This window comes from Mandrillus leucophaeus, unplaced genomic scaffold, assembly GCF_000951045.1.
Source record: "Mandrillus leucophaeus isolate KB7577 unplaced genomic scaffold, Mleu.le_1.0 Scaffold411, whole genome shotgun sequence".
Classification (NCBI taxonomy): domain Eukaryota; kingdom Metazoa; phylum Chordata; class Mammalia; order Primates; family Cercopithecidae; genus Mandrillus; species Mandrillus leucophaeus.
In genome coordinates this window covers 916,700-928,795 of record NW_012104377.1, presented here as the reverse complement: position 1 = coordinate 928,795, position 12,096 = coordinate 916,700, and the positions used below count along the sequence as shown (strand labels likewise).

General features: G+C 36.9%; 1 protein-coding gene across 4 annotated transcripts in view; it reads left to right on the top strand.

Moving 5' to 3' along the window:
• PARD3B (par-3 family cell polarity regulator beta) overlaps positions 1–12,096 on the top strand; it is a 1,095,780-nt gene that overhangs the window by 708,374 nt on the left and 375,310 nt on the right. For all 4 annotated transcript variants that reach the window (XM_011992473.1, XM_011992474.1, XM_011992475.1 and 1 more), the window contains one exon: positions 4,772–4,816. In XM_011992473.1, coding sequence (XP_011847863.1) covers positions 4,772–4,816 — 45 coding nt within the window. The remainder of the gene's footprint in view (positions 1–4,771; positions 4,817–12,096) is intronic.

The following is a 12,096-nucleotide window of genomic DNA, read 5'->3' as shown; positions in this document are numbered from 1 at the left end:
TATCTGTAACATAAAGATAGTAATAATAATACTTTCCAGGTCGTTGTGAGAATTGAATGAATGAACAGATACAAAGTGCATAGCATAAAACCTGTATATTACAAGTACTCAGTAAATATTAGTTGCTAAGGTTATTTTTAATCATTGCCATTGTTTTCTAATATTTTTCTACTTACAGTGTAAATTGATTCTATGTAAGTGCTTTTTAGGTCTGAGAAAAACAGAATTTGGCTCACAAGTGGTGCCTTATAAATACTTACCTCCCAACTGGAAATAAAACAAAAAGTCTAACAATATTTTTAGGCAGTTGGGAACAGAATAATCACAGATATGTAGTGTTTTTATCTGGAAAATACAGAAATCGCTTAGAAAAGAAGGGCCAGGTGGGAGTGGGAAGATTATGTATAGTAACTGGGTCAATTAAGACTGAATGTTGTGGGCAGAGAAAAAAAGGGACATGTTACCCTGAGATCAATCTAGTGTTAGGCAAAATGGAAGAGATTCTTCTCATTAGCAAATTTCCCCTCACCTGGCTTCAACCCTTGAAACCAGAATTTTATGTACTAACATAGACAGTGGCACATGATAATGAACAGCTTTTGTTGAAAGTGATAATCTATGCAGAGATGCCTAAGGATTAAGAACTTTGCATCTATGTTCATGAAGGATATGGGTTAGCAGTTTTCATATCATGTAGTTTTCCTGATATTGGTATCAGGGTAACACTAACCTCATAGAATGGCCTGGGAAATCCTCTCTCTTTCTAATACATTTTCTGTAGAATTGGTCTTATTTATTTCTTAAATGTTTGGTGGAATTCACCAGTGAAGCCATCTGGGCCTAGAGTTTTGTTTGTGGGGAAGTTTTACGTATAAACACATTTTTTTTCCCAAAAAATTACTATAGGGCTACCCATACTATCTAATTCTTCCTATATGAGCTTCAGTAATTGTGTCTTTTAAAAATGAATCCATTTCATCAGAGCTCTGTTAATCTAGAGTTAGTTTTTCCCCACTGTTGAGGCAAGACCCTTCTTCACATTCCAATGGATGCCCTTCAGTTATGAAGTTTTCCACTCTGGCTGTTGGAAATAGGCACTATTCCCAGCCCTATGTGAACTTCGCATGCTGTTCCTTTTCCAGTTTGGGATGGTTCTTTGCCAACTCTTGGGGTAATTTTCTTACACACATGTGATCATCAGTATTCAACTAAATATATGAAGAGATTTTTCTGAAGATAGTATTGCTGTTTCCTCTCTGGTTCTCTGCTCTGCAACCTCTGTCTTCTTTGGCTTCACTGTTCTGTGACTCTTACCACAAGTGTAATGAATGGAGTGGTTAAGAGTGCCATATTTAAGTTCAGGCTTCTCCATTTATGAGGCATATGTCAGTTTCTTTATCTGTAACATAAAGATAGTAATAATAATACTTTCCAGGTCGTTGTGAGAATTGAATGAATGAACAGATACAAAGTGCATAGCATAAAACCTGTATATTACAAGTACTCAGTAAATATTAGTTGCTAAGGTTATTTTTAATCATTGCCATTGTTTTCTAATGTTTTTGTACTGATCCATACAATAACAATGTGAAAGCACCTAGTGCCCTGCTGAAGCATAGTATGCTCTCGATTATTTTCTCTCTTTAGTTCTTTATAATCCTGAGCAAATTAAATCACAAACCCCACAACCGTCATCAAATACACCACCTTTACCACTCTCACAACTTCCATTTCTCAAATGTTTTCATTTATTGAGAATTATGTGTCTGGAACTGTGCAAAGTGCTTTTGTACATTGTTTCTCATTTAGTTCCCACAACTCTCTGTGTACTGTTTGTACTGTTTTTCCCCCCATTTCTCATATGGGGAAACTAAAGCTAAAAAAGAGCTTAGTGGTCGGGCGCAGTGGCTCACACCTGTAATCCCGGCACTTTGGGGTGCCAAAGCAGGTGGATCACCTGAGGTCAGGAGTTTGAGACCAGCCTGACCAACATGGAGAAACCCTGTGTCTACTAAAAATACAAAATTAGCCAGGCATGGTGGCACGTGCCTGTAATCCCAGCTACTCAGGAGGCTGAGGCAGAAGAATCGATTGAACTCAGAAGGTGGAGGTTGCAGTGAGCCGAGATCGTGCCATTGCACTTCAACCTGGGCAACAAGAGCGAAACTCTGTCTCAAAAAAAAAAAAAAAGAGCTTAGTAACTTGCCTGGTAATGCTGACATTCAACCCACATCTGTCTGATTACTAGCTATGATGTTAGTCTGACTTTCTATTTTGTTTCTCATTGGTGATGACAGTAGTCCATATTTATTAAGCACTTACTCTGTGGTCTTCTAAGTACCTTGCATATATTTGCACATGTAATCATCACCACATACCTGTGGGGTAAGCAATATCTTCTTATGATGAGACTGAGGCCACAGAAAGTTAAAATGATTTGCACAAAACTGTTGTTTCCAAACAAGGATTCCGATTCAGAAAGATGATTTCTCATTTGTAGAATGAGAATGGATATTTTAGCTTGAACCCATCAGAATCATCAATTTCAAAACATGTTAAACAAAATTATAGCTAACATTTATTAAGATTGATCACCACAGAAAGATAACTATTAATAGCATATATTCAAATAAAGAGAGTAGTTTTTTAGCATATAGTTAGTTGTGTTGTCTTCTATTCCAGATTTCTCAGGTAGTGACTGTTCTGTGACTCTTACCACAAGTGTAATGAATGGAGTGGTTAAGAGTGCCATATTTAAGTTCAGGCTTCTCCATTTATGAGGCATATGTCAGTTTCTTTATCTGTAACATAAAGATAGTAATAATAATACTTTCCAGGTCGTTGTGAGAATTGAATGAATGAACAGATACAAAGTGCATAGCATAAAACCTGTATATTACAAGTACTCAGTAAATATTAGTTGCTAAGGTTATTTTTAATCATTGCCATTGTTTTCTAATATTTTTCTACTTACAGTGTAAATTGATTCTATGTAAGTGCTTTTTAGGTCTGAGAAAAACAGAATTTGGCTCACAAGTGGTGCCTTATAAATACTTACCTCCCAACTGGAAATAAAACAAAAAGTCTAACAATATTTTTAGGCAGTTGGGAACAGAATAATCACAGATATGTAGTGTTTTTATCTGGAAAATACAGAAATCGCTTAGAAAAGAAGGGCCAGGTGGGAGTGGGAAGATTATGTATAGTAACTGGGTCAATTAAGACTGAATGTTGTGGGCAGAGAAAAAAAGGGACATGTTACCCTGAGATCAATCTAGTGTTAGGCAAAATGGAAGAGATTCTTCTCATTAGCAAATTTCCCCTCACCTGGCTTCAACCCTTGAAACCAGAATTTTATGTACTAACATAGACAGTGGCACATGATAATGAACAGCTTTTGTTGAAAGTGATAATCTATGCAGAGATGCCTAAGGATTAAGAACTTTGCATCTATGTTCATGAAGGATATGGGTTAGCAGTTTTCATATCATGTAGTTTTCCTGATATTGGTATCAGGGTAACACTAACCTCATAGAATGGCCTGGGAAATCCTCTCTCTTTCTAATACATTTTCTGTAGAATTGGTCTTATTTATTTCTTAAATGTTTGGTGGAATTCACCAGTGAAGCCATCTGGGCCTAGAGTTTTGTTTGTGGGGAAGTTTTACGTATAAACACATTTTTTTTCCCAAAAAATTACTATAGGGCTACCCATACTATCTAATTCTTCCTATATGAGCTTCAGTAATTGTGTCTTTTAAAAATGAATCCATTTCATCAGAGCTCTGTTAATCTAGAGTTAGTTTTTCCCCACTGTTGAGGCAAGACCCTTCTTCACATTCGAATGGATGCCCTTCAGTTATGAAGTTTTCCACTCTGGCTGTTGGAAATAGGCACTATTCCCAGCCCTATGTGAACTTCGCATGCTGTTCCTTTTCCAGTTTGGGATGGTTCTTTGCCAACTCTTGGGGTAATTTTCTTACACACATGTGATCATCAGTATTCAACTAAATATATGAAGAGATTTTTCTGAAGATAGTATTGCTGTTTCCTCTCTGGTTCTCTGCTCTGCAACCTCTGTCTTCTTTGGCTTCCTGGGATGGCCAGCACCGTGTCCTCAAGCTGGGGCCATCACTGGGTTCTGCTTGGGTGTTGTCTTTCCTGCACAGCTGCCTGGAGGCTTTCTTCGGAGAATAAGCTGGGGCAATTGTGGAGTTCACGTCCTTTGTTTTCCATCTCTTGGGGTCACTGCATTTTGTTGCCTAATGTCTAATCTGTTGAATGCCATTGTTTCTTGTTTTGTCTAGTTTTTAAAATTGTTTCGGGGAGGATTACAAATCTGTTCCCTTTTACTCTATTTTGACTAGATACAGAAGTCTAATTCTTAAGTATTTAATATACACACAGACACAAACACATGTATTGCTGTTATGCTGAAAAAATTTTATTATATTGTATACATCTCTGGGTCTATGAATTTGGTTTCTCCTGTTGTAAACATGGAAGCAACGACCCAGTTAAAATAAAGAAGATAAAGAGAAAATGAAGTTATATTCATAAAAGATCCAATAAACATACTTATTCATAGCTGTTCTTCAAGATATCTACCAATAAAAGTGAGGTACCCCAGGGTAGGCTGGAAGAAAAAATGTTTCTCAAATCTCTGCCAATAAAATTTTTAACTTATTATGAATCTATATTAATTTACTGTTTAAAAATTGTCTGATTTACAAGCCGGTCTGATCCTTGTCTCTTTCATTTCTTCTCCTCAGTGCCAGATGAAAGCAAGGTTCACTCATTGGCTGGACACAAATCGGGTAAGAAATTCCTTGTAACTGACTATATTCCCCTTCCTGGAAATCACTGGCTGTGTTTTAGTAGCAGTTGGAACCTGTTTCTATCCACTAGTCGCTGAAAGGCTTTCTAATTAATACAGGAGATGTCTCTGACTTCCACAAAGATGAATTATTGCTTGGCTGTGTGCATAGTGGCATAATGTATGCTGACTCAGAATGTTTGGGAGCAAAGAATAAAGATTTCCAAAAATATATATATAAAACCAAAAATCTTAAATCTGTACTCCAGCTGAACACTTAAAAAAAATTGCAAGAAAACCCAAGAAAGTTCAAGACTCTTTCCCATGATGACTTTCATATTTAAGTGGTAGGAAAAAAGATTCCAGAATAAGAAAGATATGGTCATTTTTTTCTCCTCAAAAAAAGAATAGGATTTTTTTCTTTTTTTTTTCTGCCTGTCATCAAAGTGGATTTTTCCAGGGATGTATGCATTATTTTTCTTTAGAGACATGAATGAGCTCCCTAAATATTCTCTAGAAAGTCCACAAAAATTTCTAAGCGTCTCTTAGGTCTTTATCATGTGTGAGTTACCTTCACTCCTAAAATCCAAGCTGTTTCTTCATGGCCAAGTAGACTGCCTCCTACTCCTTTTGCCTTCCTCCATCATCATTTATTCACATTAGTTGAAAATGTTTAAAGCTACTAAGCTAGCAAATAGTGGAGTAATCCCTTTCCTCTAGGGGCACATTATTTTGGAGGAGAAAATGTCCATTTTGCTCGTAGCATTGCCCCTCCAAACAACAGAAGGATTATGATTTGCTAACATCACTCCGTTGGTGAAACAAAGAAGTCTTTCCCATCACCAAGTGTCTCCTGTGTTTGTGTGCCAATTATGTTTTCAGCAGTAAGTGGCCTTGTTGCCTCATTACCTCCATCATGTTCCAGGGCAAGATTATGATTTTTTTTCTTTCTTCTTTCTCCAGATTCTCTTGTGATAACAGCAGGGAAGGGCTGGTTCACAACTCTTAGATTTTTTTTCTTGCTTTCCCTAATAAAAAGCCTAAGAAGTTAGATCACTGTGAAAGAAGAGATTTCTGTGGGAGTGATAAATTGCCACATGCTGTTTGTTCCCAACATCCTCTTCCATTAAATTCTCTACTACTGGACATATTTTTAGGAACTTCAGAAGGAAGTTATCATGACCAGGGAATCCCAAGAATAATCTATAATATCTTCATCTTAAATACATGCTACTGCTTGTAGTTCATATATATGTATATATGTGTGTGTATATATATATACACACACAAAATAATACCTGAAGATGAAAAGTCTTTTCTGTGTGCTGGGATAGACTTCAAGGCAAAAAGTTGAAGTCCTTTTCCTTTTCCGGAATGTTTATCAATTCGGTTTTTGAAAATGAGCAAATAATAAATTTTCTGGCTTTTTCCAGGAAATCAAATCTTATTCTAATCCTAATTGCCAAGCACACTGCTATTAGGTGGCAATTAAAAGTTTGTCACTCTTTTAAGATGAGAACTTTGTCATCTTTGTATATTGGCATAACATTTTATGTAAATTTCAATAATCTGTCTTTGCACAGTGTGATATAAAAATATTAATAAAGAACTATACTAAGTGCAAAACTTGAAATAATAACCTTCCAAAAACTTTTTAGTCAAAAATGGCAGAATTTTAAAGCCGTCACACAGGTTCATTGCAAATTCCATATGGCAACTTCACTTTAGCTGATAGAAATAGTTCCAGCAGTCTTTATGTCACATGAACCACCCTGTTTAAATACATCTGATGTTTTAAAGAATATTTCTGTTACTAATGTACTGTTATTCCAACATGCACTATTCTTATATTTTTAAGTACTATTATAACATATCACTACTTCAGATTTCTCACTGGGCATCTGTAGAAATGCTGAAAAATAACCAGACACTTGATAACTTTGGAGCAAAAGTGGCCTGCGATGAAAAGGGCTAAACAATCACCGAAAATCATATACTTTAGAGTTACATTAAGTGAGAGCATCTTGTAAAACACTAGAAACGGTTCTGAGAAAGCACAAAGCAGCATTAGAGGAAAGTATTCAACTAAGGTTCAAAATTTATGTACTCTATGAACATACCCTTCCCTATTTTTTGTTTTTTTGGTTTTTGTGTTTGAGACAGAATCTCTTTCTGTCACCCAGGCTGGAGTGCAATGGCATGATCACAGCTCACTGCAGCCTCGACTTCCCTGGCTCAGGTGATCCTTCCACCTCAGCCTCCCGGATAGCTGGGACCACAGGCGCATGCCACCATACCCAGCTAATTATTTTTATTTTTTATTTTTTGTAGAAATGGGATTTTGCCATGTTGCCCAGGTTAGTGTCAAACTCTTCTGGGCTCAAGCAATCCACTCGCTTTAGCTTCCTGAAGTGCTGGGATTACAGGTATGAGCCACAGAGCCTGGCCACTCCCCCAATTTTTTACATTTCTTTCTTTTGGAAAATTAGTCTTGAATCATAATGATCCTCAGGAATTCATCCCTCACATAAAACGCAGTTCCCCTCTGTGCGTTGCATTTACGTGAAGGGATGTCTCGTTGGGATTTGGTGGTGGTGGTGGTGGCGGCGGCAGCTGCAGCAGCAGAGGGATAAGGGTTCTCTTGATTGTAACAACCTCTTTCAGTTACAAAGTCATTTTTTAAATTCATCTAAATTTACCTGTAGTCTCAGTCGGCTACAGGTCATCTGTGACCACTAAGCATGTTACCAGATCGTATTTTAACTTATAAATCTCTACTTACCTCACCATTGTTAAAAGGAATCACTTAACTTCTTTTTGTTGTAGTATTGCCCCCTTTCCCAAATTCTTTCTTCAGATCTTCAGAATATTTAAGTTAAAATATGATTTTTTTTTTTTTTTGAGACAGAGTCCTGCTCTGTTGCCCAGGCTGGAGTGCAGTGGCACAATCTCTACTCACTGCAACCTCTGCCTCCCAGGTTCAAGCAATTCTTCTGCCTCAGCCTCCTGAGTAGCTGAGATTACAGGCATGCGCGTGGTGCCTGGCTACTTTTTGTGTGTGTGTGTGTGTGTGTGTTTTTTATGCTAAGAAGAATCTCTCACTCTTTCTCTTTAGCTATAGAAATGTGAGCAGCTTTTATACTATCCAAGACCAACAGGAAGTTAAACAAATTAAATTGTGTATACTGACCTAAATCTGTCATCCAGCCTCTTATTCGAGACGACATTCAACATTTTAATAAATTCATCTGAGTTAAAATTTCTTGAGTCAGCTACTTAGTCTGTAAAGAGCCATTTCGTGTCAAGTTCCATCTGTTGGTCTGGCTTGGGTACCTCCCAAATTTGTGACAATATTTTTGGCACCCTTTTCTCGGCTTAATTTTTAAATGGTTGATAGTTCAGAGCTCAGATCCAATCAAAGGCCCAGGTAAAATAAATCTTTCTAACATTTTTGGCCCAAAATGTAGTGTTCCCCTCACCCCTTCTGGAATTATTCCAGTATTCTTGAGATTTCTCTGAGGACCTATTTCAGGGGTTTCTCCAAAAGGGCACTGCATCTCATTACCTTGGCAAGGAAGATAGCAGGATGATTCTCCTGTTTCTGAGCTGGTAGAATCCTCCTCCACATATGAGAGGTATTTAAGTCTATGGTATGGTAAGACCTGCCCAGAGAAGTTAGAAATAAAATACCCTTTGTTTGGTTCCTTGAAGAAAAATCACAAGTTTCATAGAGCCTTGAAAAACCAAAAATATCTTTAACCTCTTTCCTTGTTTCACTCATTGAACTCTGACAAAATTCAAATTCTAGCAATGGCTGGAGAAAAAACAAACAAAAAAACAGAAAAATGTATGTTTTTAACAATAAAACCATTTTAAATGATTTAAATATTCTGAGGGAACATTAGGATCCAGAGAAAATGTCATCAAATTTAGCAAAGCTTTATTATTATTATTATGCTTTAATTTTGGTTAAACACAGGGTCTTAACATATGTCAGAGAAGGAATTCTTATTTTCTTTCTGTCTACTAAAATGACACCTCAACCAATAGTTTAATGCTCCTTTATGTTCAGACAGAAAGGGCTTATAAATTTTACTTCTTTTAGTGTCTTCTTTTTTATTTTTTTTATTTTTTGTTTTGATTTACTGCTTGGAACTGTTTTAATATGTATTGACTGTCTGCAGAGATCTTTGCTGACCCAGCTCTTTAAGATGATGCAGTACTGAAGAAAGCCGATGAGTTCTTCTTTATGAGCTCTGACATATTAATTAGCAAAATGGACTAAAAAGCTTGGCTATTTCTGTTTTAATTTCTTATATTCTCAAACACCTGTCCATATAGCTGTAAAACAGGCAAGTCTGTGAAAGTAATGGTTGGCAGCAAGTCCAGACCTTTTCTGAGACAACTTTATCAATTAATGAGCAAGTACTCATTAACAATCTAGGGTGCTATTTCTATGTGCGGCCACTAAGTATGTTTGGTATCCTAACAGTTTGATGAAAAAACTGAAGCTCAGGGAATTTAAATACTTGATCTTGGCTGGGCACAGTGGCTCACGCCTGTAGTCCCAGCACTTTGAGAGGCCAAGGCAGGCGGATCATTCGAGGTCAGGAGTTTGAGACCAGCCTGTACAACATAGTGAAACCCCGTCTCTACTAAAAATACAAAAATTAGCTGGGCATGGGGGCCCACACCTGTAATCCCAGCTACTTGGGAGCCTGAGGCAAGAGAATCGCTTGAACCCACGAGGTGGAGGTTGCAGTGAGCCAAGATCACACCACTGTGCCCCAGCCTGGGCAACAGAACACACAAAAAAAATAAAAAATTAAAAATTAAAAAACTTGATCTCCAGCTGGTAACTAGTTTGGGGTAAGAATATGAACCCCAGTATTGTATGGTGGAGCTTATGCTTTGGGGCAATTTATATTTCACTAACATGTGCCTTATGCCCACATTCCAAAAACAGAGAATGCAGGAGTAAGACACAGCCCCTACATGACACACACATATCAAGATATCTGATACATCTTTACTTGCATGTAAAGTAAGTGTGCTTTACTTGCATGAGTGTAAGCTCAGCCAGCTGAACCAGGACACAATAGCTATAATTTCTCTACCAAACTACTGTAGTTCCTTGAGTATGAGAGGGACATCTAATCTGATCATTCTTGCCTTTGTTTCCTTACATGTATGTGTGCATGTGTACATGTATAGGAATGTGTGGGCCAAGTTGAGAGCTGTGTGAGAGAGAAGATGTGCATTAGATGTGTATGAATTATAGTAAAGGCACATGTGCAGGTAATGTGTATCCTTATAACAAAGGCCAAGAGTTTAGTATGCAAATTACTACTTCGGCAGGTCTTACATTTTGTTCTAAATGCAATGCGTATAAACCTCAAATCTGGAGTGTTCAAATGTGGCCTAAGAAATTTCTAGATCCTTGCAAAAGAACAGAGCTTTTAAAACCATAGGGTGATTGGATAGTCACTTTAATTCAAGAGCAATGAGTTATTAAATGACATTTCATAAATTGTGTTGTCTTATTATTCCAGACTTTCATAGAATATTAAAATTGAAATGTGCATTTACATTTTGGAATGCCAGTTATGGTCATTTTAAAAATATTTACATCTTTAAAAATTGCAATCAATTGGATTGCAAATTTTCATGAATTTTTATGGTTATTATTGATGCGGAGCTAAAATTTTCAAGTTAGAGGTTAGTGTACTTGAACTCTTTCTTTTCACATCGACTCATTAAGATATGACAGCATGGTTCTCTATTTGGACAAATATCTTTACTGGATGCTTTCTAAGCTTTTGTCATTTGTTATGTTGGATAAATATAGCTTTAGACACAAGAAATATATACATTTCTCACATGCTGCAGGCTTGGTTTATATTTCCATGGAATTCAAGAAGTTGTCATAAAGAACTTAGCAATATGTCTAGTGTTCTTCCTATACAAAGTTGATTGTGAAGCAACTCTGATATTTCCACATTTGCAAAAAAATTACTGAATAATGTGGTCTATAAAATTCAGTGAAATCAAACTGAATTAGAAACAAATATATCAGTCTTTTTAATAAAACTATTTACTCCTCAAATGTGGAGCTAGTTTATGCATCTCTAAAATTCATGAGTAAAAAAGAGGCAACGTATGTTTCCAAATCAAATTTCAAAATAAATAATTTTAGTTCCGCTCATGTTTACTAAATGCCCACTCTGCAACAGATGTTGTGTTAAGTACTGAGATACAAAGTAAAATAAGACATGTTCTCAGCCTTATACAATGTTTATAATGTGGTAGAGGAGAAAAAATACAAATGCCTAATTCAGTATTTGTTTGATACCCTCATGTTAAAGAGTTCAATGCAAAAACCTCACAGAGGAAATACTGCTTAATTCCATTTGGAATTGGGAATTGGGGATGGCTGTCAGGTTTCAGAAAGGATGTGCTTCCATAGCAGGATCTGAAAGCAAAATAGAAATTGGAGATATAGAAAAGGTCAATGAGCCAACACATTTCAGGCATCTGGAAAGTCCTGAGAACAAGAAACATCATGGTATATTTAAGAAACTTTAAGCAGTTCAGTGTGGCAGCAGTACAAAGGGAAAGTGACGAGATATCAAGTTGAGCCAAGTAGGCAAAGATTAGACCATACAGACTCCCACCAAATGAAAAAGTGCCATTTTATCCCATAGGCTCAGATAATCTAAACAGATTAAAGAAAAGAGGTCACTTTTATATTCTAGCAATATCAATCTTTTGACTGTAGGAACCTGAAGGGACGCCCCCCCCCCCCCTGCTCCCCGCCAAAAAAAAAAAGGAGAGAGAGACTAATAGTCCAGGTAAGAGATGATGTTGGCATAAGTGTCAGTGATTAGCAATGGAAGGGGAAAGAAAAGTAAGAAATATTTAGGCAAGAAAGTTTTGAGTATTTTTTTTAAGTTAAACTTAATGGGTAAGTAAAAAAGGGTATCCAACTTGATTGTCATTGTACTTGTCACTTATCGCTACAACTATGCTGCATAATAAAACCAACAGGAAACATTTATTTCTTGATCACATATCTCCAGGTATGCTGGAGTTTGCTGATATCGCCAGTATTTGGGTTTAGCTCCAACTTTCAGGTGAGGACCAGCTTTTCTGCAGGTGTTGACCAGCGATTTCCTGCAGCATTTACTTCTTGATAACAAGAGTGAGAAGATAGAGACAGGGTAGATAGACACTTAAGAGTGAAGTGTATTAACACAAAGGCTGTGGCCGCCCCTCACCACC